Here is a 21941-nt window from a genome sequence, read left to right on the forward strand (position 1 = left end):
AACCCATCCATTCATCTACCTGACCACATGTAGACAACGTATTGATTCGAATATCGAGAATAATAAAGAAAACATCCACTACTCAACCTCCATATCTTCCCCCGCTTCCTTCCCCCTCTTCTTCTGCACCCACTCCACAAAATCATCCAACGCCCCGGGCCACGCCCCATCCGCACTCCACCACCCAAAGTTCTCATCCTCCAGCGTCTTCCGCATAAACACCTCCACCTGCTCCCACAGATCCTTATTCACGGGCCTCTTCCCCCTCTCCTCCAGGAACTCAATCCACCAATCCAACCACGGAGTCGTGCTCGTGTTCCACTGCACCCCGCCATTCTGCGGCGTGAAGAACAGGCGCCATTGCTCCGCCGCGATCTCGAACTGCAGATTCCGCTGGCCTTGCATGCGGCATAGGGGGAAGGTGAAGCGGTAGACGCGACGGAAGAGGTCCGGTTGGATGGGGATGCGCGCGCGCATGTCGGCGGCGTGGGCGATCATTTTGTCGACGGAGTCGGATCTATATCCATATATCAGCTTGTGTTGGATGTAGGTGGGGGCGGGATGACGAGAGGTAGTAGGGTATTTACCCAGTTATTCTCCAGCCGTTGATGAAGCCTTCACGGGTGAATTCGCCCATTGAGGGGGATTTGAGTAGCTCGGCAATCCCTAGGCATGCCACTTCGTCGAGGCCGACTTTGATGTCCCCGAGGTATTTCATGGCTCCTTCGATGCCGATCCCGTCGGGGTTGTCTTCTGGGGCATCTGGTGGATGTTAGTTTTGAGATTTCATGGTGGTGGGAGGGTGCGCGAACCTCTATAACTGTCGAAGATCTTGCTCAATGAGGATGTGCTACCGCCGGCACCGGACGAGCTTTGGAAGTATCTGGAGGTGAGGTTGATATTAGCGACTGTTAGAGATCAGTTGGTTGAATCTTATGGTTGGTGAGTGTATGAAGCAGAGGATATAAGAATGCCAAGTGTGGATGATTTCTAATGCATGCTTGGATTTCAATACGCAGGCTGGGCTGGTCTCAATTGTAGCAGGATGTCCCGTTCTTCTTCGGTCTTGAGGTAGGCATTCCACAAAGAGAGGTACTTGTATGATCAAAATGATTGGGAAATAGACCTCAGTGCAGCCTTCTTTAGTGCACGAATTCCAGGTAAAGTGCGAGAAAATCTGGTTGAAAGACGTCGATTTCGACATTTGATATCAGACATACTGCACGCTTGTCGAGGTCTCTTGTCTGAAGCTGCCGCAGGTAAAACTTTCTGAGGTGAGAGAAACTTAATTGATAGCCGATTTACTGCACATCGCATGCGACAGCGTGACATCTGACAGCGTCAAATTTACGACTTCGGCCGTCTCCGCCCGACGGCATGCGTTCATGTGTGGACAATGAGGTGTTTTTAGGATGGCTTTGCACCAACACCTAGCAGTACCTTGATTCAGTCCCGCTGGACGAGGTATACAGACAGATGAGATGTCGCCAGGCCTAACGTATTGAAATGACCAAGCGAGGTATTAAGATGATCGGTCCCTTGAACCGCGGCCGCAAGAGTGGAAACGCAATAGCATAGCAAGATGTAAAGAGGGAGAATATAGAACACAAAAAATTCTATACTCACGCATCAAGAGCTTGCTCCACATTCCAGCGAGCTGCTTTCAAGAACTATATGCATGCGAGAAGTCAGTCATGGAGGAACACGTGATGAGCGCAGATAAGACTGGTTGGACGATATGGCATCTGCGGAAGGAGAAGCAAAAGAAGCAATGAGACAATATGTACCTTTGCGGCTACTGCATCCTTTGCTTGGGTGAGGTTCACGAATTGCATTATACATTGCTTTTGAGCTGTTGAGTAAGGCGGCATGGTGGGGTGAGGCAGGCAGTGGCCTGCGGGGAAGATCCTGACTGATAGAGGGGGTGTAGGGGTTCGTCAGGATGGCAACGAGAAAGTGAAGATTTCAAAAGGTTGATAGCCGTGAACACACTAGCTACAAGGTGAGGAGTTTACAGAAGTGATGTTAATCCGGCTGCTGGAATGACTGGATGGGGAAACTTCGCATCTCCGAATCGAGCTCGCTGAGCGAGAGGTGCCCGTGCACGTGCCCCGCATCTAACATCCTGCCAGCTTCAGGTCGCATCTTTCATCACCACCACTTACTCCTACCATTCGATGGAATTGGCTTGCTACTCGATATTCTAAGGGACCTGAAAATTTCTGCCACGCTATAGACTACTTTAATGAAGCTACGGGTGTCTAGCAGAGCCAAGGTCACATGAAATACTTGAGATAATAGATGGATAAGGTGAATTGAGAAACACTTTTCTAAATGTACAGACAGACGACTCCAGAACTCCTGCGAGAATGCCCAGGTATCTAGTATATATCTCCCATGTTCGATCCCGCGTATGCAAGGCTTTGGCTTAGGTCGTAAACAGAGTATCTTCCTAAGGGGATGTCAGCGAATTGATACCATGAATGTGACACTTGGTCAACCTACTTCTCTCAGGTACTCTCCGATATCTGCCTGACGGAACACCACATTGGCTGTGGGCTCCAGTCTCCGGGTTTCAGCACTCGACCGGGCAGTCACACCGAATCCCTAACGTATATCAGCCTCTAATTATCTCAAACCAGCCAAGGTCTTCTTACCAATGGCGTATCATTCATATCCATAACGATTACACCGGCATTCTCCGGGCAGTCCTCGCTGAATCTTCCGACGTGGGCCTTGGCCACGTTGGAGCCATAGAGGAACGGCATCACACCATTCTGCTTGATCCACACCTTGTAGCGCGCATGAGGAGCGAGGACATCCAAAGCCGTAAGCTGGATTCTGAACTTTCCGGTCTTGGTGAACTTTCCGATGCAGGTTCCGAGGGTGAGGAGGTTGGCGCGAGGAATGCTGGTTGCGAGGTTCGCCAGAGAAAGTCTCAGGTAGTATACTCTGCTGCCGTGAAGACGGAAAACATAGCGGTCGTTGGCATCTTCGGAACCAGAAGGAGGTGCGATCAGGTTGTTAAGACTCCTTCCAGTGTAGTTGGCCAACTTTTCGAACAAAGTCCGGGTTTCCTCTAAACAGAAGCGAAATAAGAATCCATGCGCGAGAATCACAACAGACGGAGATGGTTGTACCTACCTTCGGTGAGTTGACGCATCTTGGAAAATTCTTGCAGTTCACTGCACCAAATGCGATAAACTGAATAGGTTATCAACAAGCAGGAAAGCGCAGGAAGATCTCCAGACGCGATTGCGATGCAGCCTTTGTAAGTCGAAGCTCCGCGGGAACAAAAATTCTAGACAAGGTGGAGCGGCCGCCTTTAGCGTCCAGGTCTTGGCACCGCAGAAAAAAAGTTTCGGACGGTCAACCCGCGCAAACAACTTGCCGCTATCACACCCCAGAAAATACCCCAGGCACCTCAAGATGGCTCCTGCACGTACGACTAAAAGGAGACGGGTGAGCCCTCCTGGAGATGAAGAACGAGGCTCCAAATCCTCTGGTGGTGCGTCTGCCAGCGACTTCTACAACAATGCCGCCGAGTGGGACCTTGAACAAGACTATGAGCAGCGGCCGCGCAAATTGGGCAAGAAGGACAAGGAACAGACGAGATTGCCTATAAAGACCGCGGAAGGTATACAGAATGTGGCGGAACCGGAACCTGAGCCGGAGGCTGAAGAATCCGACAGCTTTTTGGGTACCGATGACGACGAGGATATGGAAGATGCGGATTCCGATGAAGATGAGGAAGAGGTTGAAGAGGAAAAGCCGAAAATCCCTTTGAAGCTGCAAATCATCCAGACCAAGGAGGAACTTGCACGGCTTGCTATGTTAATCAATGAAGATCCGGAAGAGAACATGCCGCTGTTCAAGACAATGGCCGACATCGTGGAGAGGGGAGAGCATGTTGCGATCCAGAAACTGGCTCTTGCCGCCCAGGCCGCAGTGTACAAGGACGTTATTCCTGGCTATCGAATCCGACCCCTCGGCGACGAAGACATGTCCGCGAAAATCTCCAAGGAAGTGCGCAAGCTACGGACATTCGAACAATCCCTTCTTTCGAACTACAAGCATTACATTCAGAAGCTGGTGGAACTCACGAAACCAGCCAAGAAGGATGGCCCCCAGGTGGACCCCGGCTTGAAAAGCATTGCGATTAACTGCGCCTGCAACCTGCTCCTTTCCGTGGCGCATTTCAACTTCCGTAGCGAGCTCCTGAAGATCCTCGTCAACCGCCTCGCCCGGAAACAAGTCGATGCCGATTTCGTCAAATGCCGCGAGACGATGGAGGAGGTTTTTATAAGGGATGAGGATGGAGTTGTGTCACTCGAGGCTGTCCGCCTGCTGTCGAAGATGATGAAGGCGAAGGAATTCCGCATCAATGAGACCGTCCTGGATACCTTCCTCCACCTCCGTCTGCTGTCCGAATTCTCCCGCAAGGCGTCAAGAGACAGGATCGACCGCGAAGAAGAGGAGGAGACCCCGCAATTCGGTAAGAAGCCCAAGCAGAAGCGTGAGTTCCGCACCAAGCGGGAACGCAAGGTCCAGAAGGAGCGCAAGGCAGTCGAGAAGGATATGAAGGAGGCCGACGCCTTGGTGTCCCATGAGGAGAGAGACAAGAATCAAGCAGAGACATTGAAGCTCGTCTTCGGTGTCTACTTCCGAATCCTCAAGCTCCGCATTCCGAAGCTCATGGGCCCCGTTCTCGAGGGTCTTGCCAAGTACGCCCACCTGATCAACCAGGACTTCTTCGGTGACTTGCTGGAAGCACTGAAGGACCTGATCGGCCATGCCGATCGAGCCGAGGAAGAAGAGGACGAGACAGAAGAAACCGATGATGCGGAGCCAGCTACGACACGCGACGCCCAGCGCGAAGCCCTCCTTTGTACCGTCACTGCCTTCGCACTTCTGGAAGGACAAGACGCCAGCAAGGCCGCCAGCACACTCCACCTCGACCTGAGTTTCTTCGTAAAACACCTCTACCGCTCTCTCTACAACCTCTCCATCAATCCCGACGTCGAATACAACCCCGACAAATCCCTCCGCCTCCCCGACCCCAACTCCCCCGAAGCGAACCCGGCCTGGCGATCCAGGAAGAAGGTCAACTTCCAGACGCCCATGGTGCTGCTCCTTCGTTGCTTGCAGTCTACACTTATATCCCGCGCACATGGAATGCCCCCTCCTGTCCGACTAGGCAGTTTCTCAAAGCGACTGATGACGACTTCGCTTCAACTGCCCGAGAAGTCCGCCCTCGCGACACTGTCGCTTATGAACCAGGTGGCCAAGCACAACGCACGTCGCATCTCCTCGCTGTGGCACAGTGATGAGCGCAAGGGAGACGGTGTGTTCAATGCGTACGCTACCGACATTGAGGCGACCAATGTCTTCGCGGGCACGATCTGGGAGGGAGAGTTGTTGCGCCAGCATTACTGTCCTCAAGTTCGGGATGCCGCTTTGGATGTAGAGAAAATGATTGCGACGCGGAAATAGAGTCATTGTTTAATTAGCGGGTCAATTTTATCTTTCTTACACCTTTTTCTTACTACTACTTCACTTGCCATTTCGAACTTTTTTCAGTCATTATCATATCATCTTTATCTGTTCATCATTCCCATAGAACATCCGATACCCGGTAAAATGAAACAAATGAACAAATGAGAAACCCCGCCAACTCCTATTTTTTAACGTTTCCATGCGTTTTCCCATTATGAATTCATAAGTGATTCTTCAGAACACCAGTGACACCTCATCCCATCGTAAACTCATAATACCCGCTCAATCAACAGCAAAGCAACAAACCAACGAAAAAGCAACATAACATCGCTCGTCATGATACCATAAGTCATAAAACCATGACATCGTCAACCTCATAATTGGAAAGAAACACAAGCAATAATTGAAACTGAATGATAGTCAGCCATTCCACTATCATCATACCTTCATCGAATCTTCATCACTCCTCCACCCTCTCCAACGTTCCACTTCGATGTCTTCCAGACCCCTCCCTCTTCCGTCCAAGCCCAGCATTATTAGGAGGAACCAAAGTAAGCGGAGCCGGACGATGAGGTCTCACAACACCAGCAGCAGCAGCAGCACCGCCCTGCGAAGAAGAGGACCCGGTAGGAGTATGATTACCCAAGCTAGAAGCAGGCACGGGATGTTTGAAGATCGGATACGGGTTATCGAAGCCTGCTGGGGTCGAGGCCGAGTTCGAGCTGCGGGATGGCAAGATTGGCAACCGGTTCTTGTAGACGTCTGGGAGAGGCCAGCCGTGGAGAGTAGGAGGTGATGAGGAGGTACCATCATCGTATGAGGGAGTGGTAAGAGTATTTGAAGCGCTGATTGAAGTGTGAGGTTTAGACAGCTTGAGCACGCCGGGACGTCGAGCAGGAGTTGGACTTGGAGTTGTCAGCATGGCCAGTTGCTGCTTTTCGAGACGGATGCGTTCGAGATCTCGCTCGATGAGGATTCTGCGCTGCTCGGGGGTGCGGTGGAGTGGGTGGATGGTGCTGGGGTCGACAGATGATTCCTGGTTGGAAGTGGGTGTAGTAAGCTTGGTGTTGTCGACAACCTGAGGTTTGTTCTTGTTCTCCTGTGCCTTGTTGTTGTCACCAGCTAGGTGCTTGTTCTCCTGCGTGCGACTGGCGTTATTGTCACTGTCACGGTGACGACGCAGGTTAAAGAAGCTGCGTTTGGATGCAGGTTTCTCCATCTTGGGCTGTGCAGCAGGAGTGAGAAGAGCTTCGGCTTGTTCGATTGCAGGCACAAGCAAGTCTGGGAGATCAAGAAAGGTGGATGCCTTTGGAGTCGGGGATCCTGAAGAGTCTGCATAATCATCTTTCCAGGCAACACGCTTTTCAGTGATTTGGTGCTGATGGTCTCTGACGCTCAGGTAAGCGGAGGACGTGCTATTCACAAGACTGGCACTGCGTAACACGGTCGACGGGGCTGCTTGTTTTCTTTCTTCTTTTTTCTCTTGCTCAATCTTCTTCTTCATCTCCTTCTCATCATCCTTTGCATCTTCTTTTTTCTGCAGCATCTTGGCCATCCCATCTTTCTGCTCGCTCAAGTCTCGGTTCACCAACACAGGAAACGACGGGCCCTGCAGCCCAGCACTGGGGGTCAAGATGCCCTCAGATGCTGGGTTGCCAGGGCCAAGCTTACCCTCCTCTTGGAGGTCGTATCTGAGCTTGCCAATCTCCTCGTGGATCGCAGTAATGATCTTTGACTTGATGACGCGCACTTCGCGACGCAATGTGTCGATATGGGCCCTGACATCCGCGACGGCCGTCTGCGCCTCCCTGAGTAGCTCAGTCTGAGCAGCCGCTTTCTTGTTGATGGCCTGAGCTAGGTCAACCATCGTGTCCACATGGCGAAGAACTTGGTCCATGTGCCAGTTGTTTTTGTCCTCAAATGTCTTGACGAGTTTACTGGCCGCATGTTGCACGTGGAAATGGAGCTGCTCTACGTGCGAAGCAAGTTGCTCCTCCAGCGCCGCCGTGTTTTGATACTCCGGGTCTGGCGGCATAGGGGCGAAGCCACCCCGACCAGTGGAACCCATGAGCTGCGCTTTATCGACGGAAACATAGTCGCTAGGCGATCTATCAGGACCAGCGTGGAACGTCGACGCAGGAGACGCCCATGACGACAGACGGGTGTCGGAACCTTTCTTGACGGACGAGTCACTGTCCCGGGTTGGCGTGAGCGAAATGACATCCTCAACGCTGGTCACCCCGTAATCGCGACGTGGCAGATCTGACATTCTATCAGACAAGGCCGTCTCGTACACCGATGGAGAGTACATGCGTGCAGCTTCGCTCTCGCGGACCGTGGAAGCCGCACTTTTGGGAGACGCCGGCTCAGCTGCGTAACTGCAAGCGCGCTGAGGTGTATTGACGACCTCCGGCAGTCTGCTGTTTCTGTATTCTCCTGTTCGGGCAGCTGGCGACGATCCGCTCAGGAGAACGGCATCGAGCAGGTTAGAAGCAAGCCCCTCTTCGGCGTCGTTGCTGTGGATGAGGGTATGTCTGAACTTAGTACCCAGTTCAGACATACGCTCACCACCGACACCACCCGCAATACCATCTTTCATGGGTGTTCTCACGGAAGAATCCGACGCCTTTCTGACATCCTTGAGACAATCATCCAACCGAATCACACTTGACTTTCGCGACAGCGACTCCGTACCCACCTCCATCACCCTAGGTCTGGGAGTATACAGCCTCTCGACTTCGAAATTGTTCCCCTTTCTAGCAAAAGGATCTGAAGATGAAGAATTCCGGAGTATAGTGATTTTCGGCATCGTACTTGCCGGTGGGACCTCCTTGCGAAACTCCTTCTTCAGATCCTTCAAACTGAGCTTGGCCTTGAGAGCCTTGAAGGTTGATTTCTTGTCCGACTTTTTCTCACCAGCTGATGCTGCCGCCGCTGCCAAACGGCCCGGTTCAGTGAACGAGCGTTTCTTAGCAATGCTTCTGCTCCAGAGACTTCCACTTCCGCTTCCACTGGCAGGGATGCTAGGGGAAGAGGAGAGAGAGTCGTTTACGATCGAGTTGGCTCGAGCAGTGCGAGGATTTGGCATTGGCAGAGCAAGGTCGGAGTCGAAGTCTAATTTGCCGAGATCTGGCGAGATCGTTTTAACTGTTTCTTTTTGTTAGCTTTCTTTCTTTCTTTTCCTTTGATTTGTGACAGAGAAGGAGAGGATTTACCGATTTTCAAGGACGAGAGACTCCCCTGCTCAGTATCACCGCTCAGTCTCATCTGTTCTCTCTCCCTGGCACGTCGAAGAGCCCAAGCGTTTCCGTCCTTGAAGGACATGATGAAGAAGCACTGTGTGCTGAACATTCATGGGCATGTTAGCTGTGTGTCTTCCTTTCTTTTTTTGCTTTTCTCCTTTTACGATTCAGATATCCCCAGGATCGAACAGGTAACTCACCAGCTTTATCACGTCTATTCTGTGGATGGAACCGGACTCTGTATCTAGCACCGTGAGCACTCTGATTCTCTATCCTAGGATACTTAATGAATCTCAAGAAGAGGATAAAGTAATACTATACCTTTGCCAATATCGAATTAAAGATTAGAACCCTTCCCTTCGTTGGCCTTCTCGTTCGCTCGTTCACGCAACCGCTGGTAGAGCTGAGCTGAACGAAAAAGGATCAGAAGGAACGTAGCACGGTAAATTACAGCAGGACGCATTGACGACTAAGCGTAGTGAACAAGAAAGTTCTATCTGTATCTGGAAGATGATGAAGCGTATCATGAGAATGAACTGGAACGAGACGCGACAGAACGTAACACGAGATGGATTTCCAAGATGAGAAGAAGAAACAGAGGTAAGTAAACATCTCGACGTTTGAGATGTGTTTTGTATGTATGCATGTTTGCATGTTCTTTGAGGGCCAGTGTTACGATTTCTACTACTGTGGTTTTGCTGGACGGGTTTGGAGATACTTGTGGTTGTTAGGGGTAGTGAATGAGCACTGGGTCTAGGTGTTGTCTGGTAGATATCGCTGGTGGGTTTGAGGCAGGGTGGCTGGGAGGCAGAGAGAGGGTGGTGAATTGGTGTGAATGGATTATATGCTACTTGCTCTAGATGGTCTGGAGGTCTGTGGGTGGATGTGAGGTGTGAGGTGTGAGGTATGAGGGTTGCAATGTGCAATGTGCTGGGAGATCGGGTTCTAAGGTAAATTGATATCTGTATCTATAAGGTAGCTCTGTTTAAGGTTGGGTCTGTAGCTGATTGCTGCGATTTTATTGTAGTATTGGGTGTATAGTATCTAGCTGATGTAGATCTAAGGTTCGGTGGGAAGAAGAGACTACAATGCAAGCTTGACTCACTTGATTGTTCTGGTGTTTCAGTGATTTCTCTCGCTTTGCAGATGTGTAAATGGAAACTTAGATGCGGAACGGGCTTCCTCCTCCAGGAAATACCGGTTTCAACGCAGACCCGGGTATTGGGAGAATATTACAAGGGGAGTGCTCGAAAATCATATTAGATCCTTCGAGTACAGACAGGGAGAGCTACAACAAGCCTAAAGAGTTTGTAGGTTAAGGTCTAAGAAGCTAAATGAAGACCAGATCCTTCTAAATGAATATCAAGAGTCTCACGAACAATATCTAAAATCATATCATTATATCATATCATCATGCACATCATTACATACTGGCAGAAAACTGCAACAGAACTACTACCAATCTGACAAAAGGAACGAACGATTAAGAATGCGGAATCAAATATTCAGACAATTTGAGAGGAGAGCGAAAAACAGCTCGACAGCAGAATACCAAATACAGGGGAATCGACGGATAATTGGTGGGCGCGCAAACTCGGCAACTTCAAACAATCATCGGGTATATGCATGCCAAACAAATGCTAGCAATGGAGCAGCAAAAACGCTCATCAAGAACAGATTCCTGAACCATATTAGCTTTGGCAACCACAATCATGAACAATAAACGTCTCGGTCTTCAACACCCGACACGACTCTACTGGTTGTTCCTTCCACGACGACGGAACGGCGAGAAGATAGCCCCAAAGAAATTGGTGAACACAGCCCGGAGGATGGTCTTAAACCAGCTGTCATGTTTACGGTTCAGAGAAACAGCTGTGACTGACCGGTTTTGACTTTGGGCACGATCTTCCTCGTCGCCCTTGGTGGCAACTGCCTTGTCGGCAGCATTCTCGGACGGCGCGGCGGGCTCGGCGGTGGCGGGCTGGGGCTCGGTAGCCTTCTTGGTCTGCTCCTCGGCATCGTCTTCAACATGCGGCTGTTGGTTAGATGCAGATGCCTGTTCGGTAGAAGGCGCCTCGGTAACCGCTGTGACAGGGTCAGCTTCATATTCGGTAACTCCCAGCTGATTCGCTGCAGGACATGGGGAATCCTTACGCTCGGTAGGCTTGTGGTCGGCGACGACTGCCTTGTCTGTGTTCTCAGGCTGGACGGGATCTTGCTTGGACTCGACGTGCTCGGGAACAACTTCGGATTCCTTGTGAGTGGCCGCATACACTCCGGCGGTAATGGCAGCACCGGCAGCAACCGTAGCAACACCTGCGCCCAGAACTTCAGGGCTGAAGATGCTGTCCTTTGCAGACTCCTCAGGAGCGGTCTCCTTGGCCGTCTCAGGAATAGGCTCTTCATGTGTTGACACAGTGTTGGCCTCAACAGGAGCCTCCACCTCGGTAGGCACAGGCACAGGCACTTCCTTGGCTTGAGGCTCAGCTGGGGCTGGCTCACTGACAGTTTCAACCTGGACAGGTTCCTCCTTCTCGACACTAACAGCCTCAGCAACTTCGGCCTTAGGGGATTCCTCGGTAGCAGCTGGCTCGACGACAGTCTCAACTGCAGCCGGCTCATCCTTAGGCGCGTGCACCGGCTCGGTAACCTGCTCCTCGACCTGTGCAACAGCTTCCTCCGCAGCCTTCTGCTCCTGTGGCTCTACAGCCTTGACCGTTTCTTCGTGGGTCTCAGGGGCAGGCTCTGCGGGAGCAATCTCCTTCTCCGTCTCAACCGGAGCCTCAGTAGCTTCAGCGGTTGCAGCCTCAGGCTCCTGAACAGCTGGCTCAGCAACCTTGTCGACAACCTCCGCCGCCGCGACTGCTGCAACTGCAGCAACAGTAGCCTCAGCAACAGCCTCCTTCTCAGAGTGCTCGGGGACCGACTCGGCTGCCGCATGTTCTTGGGCAACTTCCGCAACCGGCTCTTCAACAGTCTCCTTTTCAGCCTCTTGAGCCGCAGGCGCCTCGACAGCAGGTTCCTCAACGGCAGCCTCCTCGGCCGGCTCCTGAGTCACAGGCTCCTCGACAACCTCCTTGGCGGCGGGCTCTTCGACAACAGCCTCCTTGATAGGTTCTTCGACAGCAGGCTCTTCGACAGCAGGTTCTTCGACAGCAGGCTCTTCGGCAGCAGGCTCCTCAGCGACGGCCTCCTTCACAACAGGCTCCTCGACAACCTCCTTGGCGGCGGGCTCTTCGACAACAGCCTCCTTGACAGGCTCTTCAACAGCAGGCTCCTTGGCAGCAGGCTCCTCAGCGACGACCTCCTTGGCGGCGGGCTCTTCGACAACAGCCTCCTTGACAGGCTCTTCGACAGCAGGCTCCGTGGCAGCAGGCTCCTCGGTAACAGCCTCCTTACCAGATTCCTCGACGACGGGCTCTTCGGTGACTGGTTCCGTGACAGCAGGCTCCTCAACGACGACCTCCTTAACAGGTTCCTCTACAGCAGGTTCTTCGACAACAGCCTCCTCAACAGCTTCCTCAATAGGTTCTTCGGTGACTGGCTCAGTTTCCTTGGTCGACTGGTTGTCAAAGACGATCTCGTCTCCGGCAGTTGTAGCGACAGTAGACTCGGCCAAGTTGGAGGATTCGTCCGTCGACTCGTCTGCGACAGGGTCCTCACTGGGCTCCTCGGTCGGCTGAGATTCCTGAACAGCAGGCTCCTCCGCGGTTGGCTCCTTGGTAGTTTCCTCGGGGACGGATTCTTCAGGCTTGGTCTCTGCGACGACTTCCTCCTTCACTGATTCTTCAGCAGCCGGGGCTTCAGCAGCATGCTCAGGTTCTTCAGCAACCGCCTCCTTGGCCTCAGCGGCAACCTCAACAGTCTCCTGCGACTCGGGAGCTGCGGGAGCAGCTTCTTCATGAGCAGGCTCCTGGGAAGCCGGTGCTTCTTCCTTCACAGTCTCGTCATGTGCAGCCGTCACTTCAGGCACGTCTTCCTTGGCGGGTTCTTCTTCCTGAACTGTCTTCTCTGCCACTGGTTCCTCGACGACCGGCTCTTCAACAGCCGGCTGCTCGGCAACTTCCTCGGGCTGAATCTCTTGAGCAGACTGTTCGACGACAGGCTCCGGCGCGGATTCCTCGGTCTCTGTAGCGGTTACCTCAGGGGCTGACTCCTCAACGACTGGCTTCTCAGCAGCCGGCTCCTCAGCAGCAGGCTGGGCAGATGCCTCAGCCTCTGTAGTGGCGGCTTCAGCAGCAAGCTCCTGAGCAGGCTCTTCAGCAACATCCTTGGCTGCAGTCTCCGCGGCCGGTTCCTCAACTGCAGACTGAGGGGCGGTCTCTTCAACGGTCTCCGAAACGATGGCCTCAGCAGCGGGCTCTTCCGCAACCGCCTTAGCCACTGCTTCCTCCGCAGCAGGTTCCTTGGGAGACTCCTCAGCTGTCTCTGGAACAGAGGCCTCGATAACCGGTTCCTCGGCGGCAGGCTGCTCAGCCACCGGCTCCTCGACAGCCGAGTCAACCTTGGCAGCTTCCTCAGCCACTTCGCTGGTCGAAGTCTCGACAGGTGCCTCTTCCGCAACAGTTTCAGTCACTACCTCCTTGGCAGGAACGTCTTGAGCAGGAGTTTCCGTGGTCTCCTCGGCCGGGGCATCAGCAGTAGCCTGTTCGGTAACAGGCTCGTTAGAAGACTCCTGTTGGACAGGTTCCTCCTTGGCAACTTCCTCGGTGGTTTCCGCGATCTGTTCGATGGGTTCCTCTGTCGGCTTCTCCGTGACCGGTGGCTCGGCATTTTCGGTGGTTGCTTCCGTGGGGTGCTCCTCTGCGGGCTCAGCAGACTTTTCCTCCGTCTCGGTCGAAGTTTCGACTGCACCTTCAGCAACCTCCTGTTCAGCTGGCTCCTCTGTCTTGGGCTCCTCCACCTTCTCCACAGTAGACTCAGCGTGCGCTTCTTCCGCAGATGGCTCAGTGGGCTTATCAGCAACTGGGGTCTCGGTAGCCACCTCCGCGGTCTGTTCAGAAACAGTGTTCTCGGGGACAGATTCTTCGACAGCGGCTTCGGAAGCTTGAGGGACAGCGGATTCCTCTGCTGGTTGTTCCACAGCGTCCTTGTCGGTAACGGATTCCGTGGTCTGCTCCTCGACAGGTGCAGATTCGACACGGGCCTCTTCGGTGGTGGGCTTGTCCGCGGTTTCTGTGCTGGGCTCGGCAGTCGAGGGTTCCGGAGTGGACTCCTCCTTGGTCACTTCCTTCGAGGGTTCTTCAACGGCGGCCTCCACGGCAGGAGTCTCCTCCACGGGTTCTTCAACCTTGACTTCCTCCTTGACGACTTCCTGCGCAGGCTCCTCCGTTGCGGGCTCGATAGCCGGAACCTCGGTGCTAGGCGCTTCCGCTTCTTCCGTAACCGACTCCTTCGCGGGCTCTTCGGGAGCAGCCTCAGCACTGATCTCGGTAGCTGTAGTCTTCACCTCTTCCGCTTCCTTTGTAGGCTCTTCGGCAGTAGATTCAGCAGTCGTCTCAGCAACGGGGGTCTCCGGTTCCTTCGGGGCGGATTCTTCCTTGGAAGCCTCCTGCGTAGAAGCTTCTTCAACAGTAGACTCCGTCGGCTTCTCGGCGACAGGTTCCTCAGAGGCCGGTACTTCAGCAGCAGGCTCAGCAGCAACATCATCCTTGGCAGCAACTTCAGCGGTTACTTCCTCCACGACGGGCTGCTCTCCAGAAACCTCAGCCTGGGTCGATTCCTCCGCTGCGGGCTCTGGGGCAGCCTCTGCCGGCTTCGACGTGACCTCCTCCGAAACCTCATTGTGTTCAGGCTCTTCGACCGCCTTTTCGGTGGCCGCGACGGTGGCGCTCTCTACCGAAGACTCCGGCTGCTCCTCAGCTTTGACAGGGACGTCAGATTCAGGCTTCACCTCCTCAGTGACGGTGGGGGCAGCCGAGACCTCTTCCGCTTCCTTCGCTGCGGGCTGGCTCTCAGCAGGTGTTTCCGTCGCCTCGTCGGCCTTCTCTGTCGTAACGTCTTCGTGCTTGGAGGAGTCGGTCTGCTCGGCGGATTCCGTTCCGTTGACCTCGGCTGCCGCGTCTCCATTGGTCGCAGGCTCCGTCACTTCAGCATCCTTCTTCTGTTCCGGCTCGGGGACCGACTCGGACTGCTTCTCCTCGACAACGGGTTCCTGTACGGGGGCAGCGTGTTCAGCAGTCCCATTGACGCCGTTTTCTTTCGGCGCGGCTTCCTCGGTCTCTGCGGTGACATCTTCGCTCGGTCCGACGGTGAGATAGTTGTTCACCAGACCTCCTTCCCCTGCAGCTGTAGTTGCAAGTAAGTTTGTCAGCTTCGGATGGGTTGCGCGATGATGCAACGTCGGGAGAAAAAAGGTTTAAGCGTACCATGTTTGACAGCCTCGTCGTGGAACCACGGGCCCGAAGCGCCCTCGCGGAATCTATATTGATATTGACCAGGCGACAGCTCCAACTCGCGGTAGAAGAGATACTCTGTCGATACCAATCCCTCCTCATCCGGTTCGGTATCCACCATCTTGGAGCTCAGTTCGAGAGGCTCCCATTGCGGCTCGGAGAAAGTGCCGGCCACGAAGACGGGATCGTCAATCGGACGACGGACAGAGATTGTGACGGTCTCACCAGCGGGGTGGGCCATTGTGGTCATAAAAAGTCGTAACAGTCGTTAAGATGCAACAGACGCAAACAGAGAAAAAAAAGAGGAAGATAAAACTGTAAGACGCTGGACTCGACTAGGCTTTTTTGTAGTTGTTGTGTTTTTGTGAGTCTTGGAATATTCAAGACCAGAACAGACGACGGGCCACCGCAAGGATATCAATGGACAGGAAAGCAATAATATACAGGCGATCAGACGGCAAACGGCGTGGTAGGACAAGACAACGCCCTCCCAAGGTGGAATTGAAAGGTGAAGAGGAGGAGGAGGTAAGGGAGGGGGAGGATGTCTTGGAGGGGCAGCGGAGAGATGAGGACGAGATTGGAGGAGGGGGGTGAGGAGATGGGAAGATGGGTATGATAAGAATGACTCTTTTGTTTGGGAGTACAAACAAACAGCGATGGATGATGAGAGAGGTAAAAGTAAAGACAAGATTGGGAAGAGGGAGGGGAAATTCTAATCAAAAGGTTCGAGAGGGAGAGATTGGGAGGAGGGGGAGGAGGAGGAGGAAAAAAAATTACTGGTAGGACGGAGCAGCGCCGTACGGACAAGACAAGACAAGAATAGCACCAGTATTGGCACCAGCACCAGCACCCGTCAGTTACTTGCTTAGTTAGTAGTAGTATCGATTCCTTCCCAGTAAATACTGCGGTCCCCACGGAAGACCGATGGGGACCCAGGATGACTGTACTTTAGTGGACTATCTAGTCTACTCCTTCTAGTGTAAGGATGGCCGTTAATTAGCCCAGTCAGTTGGCGGGGCAGCTGCAGTTGTCACAGTGATTTCCAGCTTCCCCCTTCTGCCTAGTAATTTGTTTTTGTTTTTCTGTTTTTTTATTTTTTTGGTTGGTGAGTTTTTAGTTCGAGGGCGCGCCATGATGCCATTGCCCGGGGACACAACCTTTGACTACGGGGATAGATTTTTTTTTTCCTCCTCACCCCTTCCTCAATGGGGGGAGGGGGGCAAAGAAAGTGGACTGGTGGGTGTGGATGACCACTACTGATAATGGAACAATCAATGAGGGAGGGGGAAACGGCAGACTTAGACCCAAGTTTAAACCTACGAGCTTGAGTTGCAAAGCATGATCAAGCCATATCAGACCGGAATGATTGCTGGAAAAGCCGAGGCGCAGGCGTTGGTCCGGCTCCAATGAGAGGCAGTTCGCATTGCAAGCGCCGCAGTCCGGAGAGGAAAAAAGAGAGGAATTATTGGCATCACATTCGCCGATCCTTTTCAAGCTAACGAGCGCCTGGAAGGAAAATGCGGTGAAGTGGTGTGGCTTTGAGGGCACCAATCATGCGAGGTTGAGAGAGAGCAGAAGAGAGACCTTGGGATGCAAGATAAGCCTGGACATGCACCTTTCACAAGCTCTCGCTCTTACTGTTGCTTACATAGTGCACAAGTGGGTGAGGGTACATATTCTTCCTGGAACATCTAGATACTGCTAACTTACAATGCAGGTTTTGTATGATGCAGGATGTAGTTTGAGCAGGATATATTTTTTCTTTGCTGCAAATATCTCTCTTGTTCATCTTTCTGCCACTGATTTTTCTCCCCTATGATGGTCCAGCGGAACGTTGGAACCAAAGAAAAACAAAAGAAAAGAAAAAAAATTCCCTGATGGAGCGAGTGACTGGCCCGGCAGTGGAGAACTCTCACTACTGTAGAAACTAGGCTGAATTAGTGGCACCACCGGCACCTCCACCCGCAGCTCGCCGGAAAAAAAAAAAAAAAAAAGACCTTACCTTTCTTTGCTTTTCGCAGGGCAACTCGGCACCGGCGGGAAAGCGTCCCGAATCAGAAGACAGGGAAAATTCCATCATATCAACAACAACAATACTAGCAGTAATAACTTCGCTCATTTCTGGTTAAGCCACCTACCAATTCACCAATTATTGAGGGCGGAACTATACTAAAGTACCTCCATCTGATCTACCCTGATGGTTACCTGGGGAATCGATAGATATTTAGATAGACAGACAGATAGATCCGATCGCATCGAATCCCGCTGCACAGCATATGTAGGTCAGTAAGTACCAATCCAGTCCAGTCCAGTCCCATTTATTTTGCACTTATTCGCCTCCGCAATTCCGGTGTTATGCTTTAGTCGCTGCATAACAAGAGACATCATCATACTTTTCCGGGTCGAAGGGTTGCTGTGTTGGCAAAGCGAAACCCGCAGCTCCTTCAGGTCAGGTGTATGATCTTCTCGTCCAGTAGAAGATTAGTATGTATCCTGCTGCAAGTTCAAGTTTCATTGCAACTACGAATAAGAAAAAATCTTCTATCTTTCCCAAACTACAATTCGGTGGAAGAGAACTGATCTGATCTCAACTGAATAAATAATGAATACAATGAGTCATAAAACCAACTTTCTCCTTTTTCCTATTTTGTCCTGTTGGAACCCATCTCATCTCCTCCCTCCCCTATTGACCACCTTTGCCCCCCATCAACTATGTACAGTAGTAGTATCTATCCATCTACTCCATCAAATAGACTCGTATTTCTCAGTCCCTGGTCCCCCTCCCCTTTTCCAATAACCCTCCCCCCGCCTCGACTAAACCAGCCAGACAATTCCAATTCCAATTCCATTATAAATCGCAGTGGAGCCCAAGTCTCCTCTTCCAGCCATGGAACCAGAACCAGATCACGGCAATTACCAACTGAGTCATGAGTGGGCGCAAAACAAACAGTTGCCGTCGTCATTTCTCACATTCTGACGTAGTTGGGTAACCTTTTTTTCCTGCATAGAAACCAGAGGATAGAGGTGATAATAAACAGTTCAACCAGCGAGTGAGAAAAATGTAGATAGTCTAGTTCGCAAACTCTATTTTATCTTTGCTTTGTATAATCTTTCCCCAGTCTAGATCCATGATTGGTTGGGGATTTCTCGGAGTCCGCTTGCCTCGTTCAATATCTGCGAGGAGCTCGAGCCTCGGGCAACGAATGAATGATATGATTGATGCCTTAGCGGCGCGGGATCGTCGCATGGATGCGTTCTCTTCTACAGCAACTACTTTGTACTACGGACACTGTGCCGTGTGGACATTGTACACGGTTGGTATGTATATTCAGTGAAAAGCTCTGAATGAAAATAAACAAACATCCAGAATAGTAGTTTGCGGTCTAGTTTGCCTAGTACTACTATGATAATCATAGTGTCATGTGAATGACCCACGAGAGGATACCATTTGTGTATACGGAAAGAAGTACTACTTTGAGTTGTCATCCTGTTGATCTTGTTCAACGGCCGAGTCGGATTTGGCCAGTAGACTCATCAATGATGGCCTTCGATATACTGGATTGTAACACGTGCCACAAGATAGTAGAGAAGCTGGTCTGGAATGTTTGTCACTTAAGTGGTAGTAGTCTCATTATATATATATCTCACTCTCTTCTCTAAGATATACCACGACTAAAGTGATCTGCTGCGAGTACCACCGCTTCTGTAAGGACAACACCGTGCATCATGTGAGAGCTTCAACACACTCACCGATTACTTACTGAACACGCTTCAGCTCTCACTACTCGTGCTTCGACTATGTCTTGCTGCCCACGTGACTAGTATTAGGCCTCTAAAATGTGTTTACTGTACCAGGACCGATTCAGTGCCTAGTACTCAGGTATGTCACGTCTACTGTCATACATCTAAGATACCTCAAGTTGGTTTATGGGGTCGAGATAAAGCTATTAGGGACATGTTCAGGCAATATCCTCCGGTTCAGGCTTGCGCATAATTGGAATCAGGGGCTTCGGTGGCCATTCCCTAGTGTACTTCCTCCACTCGAAGGGGGCAGAGAAATGATGACGTCCCGAACCCACCCAGAGGTCATCTCCGTCTCCACGAGAAGCAGCGGGCTGGGATAGCTTCTCTGGTGTCGGCAATACCACGCGCGCTCGAGAATTAGGGGGTATCAACAGGTCCATATGGAAGAGGTCCGCGTCAATCTCGATCGACCACCGGCATTCCAGTCGCCCATAGGGAGTATCGTACATGGCTTCAGCCGAGTGAATCGTGGGCCCAGGAGTGGGAGCCACCTGGATCTGCTTCCAGCCCGGGGATAGAGGGCTGACCCCGGCCACAGTGGAGTGCAGCCAGTTGATGATGGAGCCCAGGGCGTAATGATTAAAGCTGGTCATCTCGCCAGGATTGATGGTCCCGTCGGGGAGCATGCTGTCCCACCGCTCCCACATGGTCGTCGCTCCCATGGTGATGGGATACATCCACGACGGGCGATTTTTCTCCAGCAACATCCGGTAGGCGATCTGGGGGTATCCACTCTTGGTGAGAGCATGCGTTATGATCGGAGTGCCCGCAAACCCGGTGGCGACGCGAAACTTGGCCAGCCGCACGAGGTGGACGAGACGCGATGCCGCAGCCTGGGCTGCTTCGGGAGTGGAGTGGAGATCGTACACGATGGCAAGGCTAAGTGCCGTTTGGGTATCACCGACCAGCAACCCAGTGGCTGTGATATACTTGGCCTGGAAGCTTGCCTTGAGTCGATCATAGTCCGCCTGGAATCGTGCGGCATTCTGGCTCTGGCCGAGGACCTGACTGATCTCGGACATCACAGACGTGATATGCACGAGATAGGCATCAGCGACGAGGGTTCCACTGGTGCGTGCATCTCCAGGTTCCTCGGGCGGCGCTGTTGGATCTAGCCAGTCTCCCAGTTGCCAAAGTTCAGGGTCCCAGAGTCCATCCGGACCACGACGGATTCCGCGATCGATCCAGGCGAGCATGCTCTCATATTGGCGGCGGAGGATGTCTTGGTCTCCATACGACCGGTAGAGGGCCCAGGGCGTCAGGATCACGACATCGTCCCACACGGCCTGCGGCGTATGCGGCCACAGGGTCTCGCTGATGACGTTAGGGACCGTAAATGGAGGCACGCAGCCATCCTTCTCCCTCAGCTGCTCGGCTGCAACATCCTGCAGCCAGTCGCTCAGCATGCCGGCAGTATTGTAGAGGAAGTTGGCCGATGGGCAGAAGATCTGAATATCCCCGGTCCAGCCGAGGCGTTCATCTCTCTGGGGACAGTCGGTGGGGATGGACAGGAAATTCCCCCGCATACTCCACCAGGCATTGGTGTGGAGTTGATTGATCATGGGGTGGGAGCAAGAAAACCATCCGCTGCGGGTCATATCAGTGTGCATCACGAGGGCCTTGATATTGAGGAGCAGTGATCCATCGATTTCCTCATCCCAACCATTGACCTGGACGTATCGAAACCCATGAAATGTATACTGTGGCGACCAATCTACGAGCTCTGTTCCATTCAGGATGACTTCATCGGTGCACTTGGCGTGTCGTAGCGGTCGAACCCCGAGCTCGCCATTCTCTAGTACTTCGGCGTGGATGAACGAGACGCGAGACCCAGAGGGCTTTTGCAATGAGCGCACGCGGAGTCGACCGACCAGGTTCTGACCGAAGTCGATGACGGTTGCACCGGAAGGGGTCTTCTGAACGGAGACTGGGGGTATCTCCTCGGTGATACGCACTGGAGGAGCGTCCGGTGCTACCAAGGCCGCGGTTGGGAAGTCAATTTCACGGACGTCCACCCAGCTGGAGGCCTGGTCAAGGCGCGCGCAGTTCCAGGTCGGATCTTCTACACGAGCATCATAAGCCTCGCCGTCATACAGCTCACTGCGGACGATGGCACTGGGGGTACAAATCCAAGTGCTATCAGTACACATAGAGAATCGGTCTCCCTTGGGTCCGAGCTGAATTTCCACCTGGGCTAGTACGGCCAGTCGATCTCCATACAGCTGTCTTCGCCCACCAAGGAAGCCGAGGCGAGTGGCGTACCAGCCCTCTGCAACCTCTACCGCGAGGACGTTGGGACCTCCAGCATTCAGGAGGGGTCCCACATCGAACACTTGATAGCTCAAGCGATGGCGGTAGCTGGTCCACCCCGGGGCGAGGCACTGATCCCCGACTCGATGGCCGTTGACGAAAGCGCGGTATACCCCAAAGCTGGTAATATAAAGGCGGGCCTTGTCGACTGAACTCGCCGCAGGAAGTTGGAATTCCTTACGGAAACGCACCGGCCGCAATGGAGCTTCCGGCTGTGGTTCCTCCGGATTGGTAATAGTTCGGGCTACCCAGTCAGTGCGATCGAGTAGTCCGCACTCAATGACGCGCCAAGGAGACCAAGAGGTGGCTGCTTCAGCCTGTTGCTCCTCGCCGGCCCTGCACCCGTATGCCCGAACGCGGACCTGTGCGATTTCCCGGGATTGTAATGGGTCACTGGGCCAAGGGACCAGCACCAATGCATTGCTCTTCACATAGTAGGTTTTAGCTGAGGATCCGGAGCGAGTAAGTTGCACTTCGTAGGCTGTCTGTTCCCAGTCACGCGGGCTACTGTCGGTGGTGAGGAATCGCCATGACAGACGCGGAGTAGCAGTTCCAATGCCAAAGCCAGTCAAGTGTTGCTCAACAGTGGGGGTTTCAATGAATATTTGGCTGGCCATGGCCGGGGAAAGGGCAAAGAAAGGGGAAATAATATGGAAAGAGACGAGATACACCCATATTTTCTGTCAGCTTCGAG

General features: G+C 52.7%; 6 protein-coding genes across 6 annotated transcripts; 1 reads left to right on the forward strand and 5 right to left on the reverse strand.

The window, feature by feature from the left end:
• Nucleotides 1–78: 78 nt before the first annotated feature.
• On the reverse strand, nucleotides 79–1871 carry BDQ94DRAFT_169572 (DCN1 family protein; the record flags this gene model as incomplete). Its single annotated transcript, XM_026771324.1, has 5 exons — nucleotides 79–517; nucleotides 588–762; nucleotides 813–883; nucleotides 1627–1670; nucleotides 1788–1871. The coding sequence occupies 5 exons, from the start codon at nucleotides 1869–1871 to the stop codon at nucleotides 79–81; spliced, it is 813 nt and encodes a 270-aa protein (XP_026627056.1).
• Nucleotides 1872–2176: 305 nt separating this feature from the next.
• Nucleotides 2177–3289, reverse strand: BDQ94DRAFT_141932 (ribosome biosynthesis protein NIP7). Its single transcript, XM_026765927.1, has 4 exons — nucleotides 3145–3289; nucleotides 2658–3079; nucleotides 2506–2607; nucleotides 2177–2452 (listed from the first exon to the last, which is right to left on the reverse strand). Exons 1-4 carry the CDS (start codon nucleotides 3161–3163, stop codon nucleotides 2429–2431), a joined length of 567 nt encoding a protein of 188 aa, XP_026627057.1. The 5' UTR covers nucleotides 3164–3289; the 3' UTR covers nucleotides 2177–2428.
• Nucleotides 3290–3397: 108 nt separating this feature from the next.
• On the forward strand, nucleotides 3398–5636 carry BDQ94DRAFT_141934 (nuclear export protein Noc3). The gene has a single exon (XM_026765928.1). It carries the CDS (start codon nucleotides 3430–3432, stop codon nucleotides 5491–5493), a length of 2064 nt encoding a protein of 687 aa, XP_026627058.1. The 5' UTR covers nucleotides 3398–3429; the 3' UTR covers nucleotides 5494–5636.
• Nucleotides 5637–5956: 320 nt separating this feature from the next.
• On the reverse strand, nucleotides 5957–8820 carry BDQ94DRAFT_169575 (uncharacterized protein; the record flags this gene model as incomplete). The annotated part of the gene is made up of 2 exons (XM_026771325.1): nucleotides 5957–8643; nucleotides 8712–8820. 2 exons carry the CDS (start codon nucleotides 8818–8820, stop codon nucleotides 5957–5959), a joined length of 2796 nt encoding a protein of 931 aa, XP_026627059.1.
• A 1671-nt stretch (nucleotides 8821–10491) lies between these two features.
• Nucleotides 10492–15374, reverse strand: BDQ94DRAFT_169576 (PT repeat family protein; the record flags this gene model as incomplete). The annotated part of the gene is made up of 2 exons (XM_026771326.1): nucleotides 10492–15026; nucleotides 15107–15374. The coding sequence occupies 2 exons, from the start codon at nucleotides 15372–15374 to the stop codon at nucleotides 10492–10494; spliced, it is 4803 nt and encodes a 1600-aa protein (XP_026627060.1).
• Nucleotides 15375–18960: 3586 nt separating this feature from the next.
• BDQ94DRAFT_178055 (alpha-L-rhamnosidase) lies at nucleotides 18961–21864 on the reverse strand (the record flags this gene model as incomplete). The annotated part of the gene is made up of 1 exon (XM_026773050.1): nucleotides 18961–21864. The coding sequence occupies one exon, from the start codon at nucleotides 21862–21864 to the stop codon at nucleotides 19093–19095; it is 2772 nt and encodes a 923-aa protein (XP_026627061.1). The 3' UTR covers nucleotides 18961–19092.
• Nucleotides 21865–21941: the final 77 nt, after the last annotated feature.

The sequence above is a fragment of the Aspergillus welwitschiae genome (genome assembly GCF_003344945.1).
Source record: "Aspergillus welwitschiae strain CBS 139.54b unplaced genomic scaffold BDQ94scaffold_13, whole genome shotgun sequence".
In the NCBI taxonomy this organism is placed as follows: Eukaryota; Fungi; Ascomycota; class Eurotiomycetes; order Eurotiales; family Aspergillaceae; genus Aspergillus; species Aspergillus welwitschiae.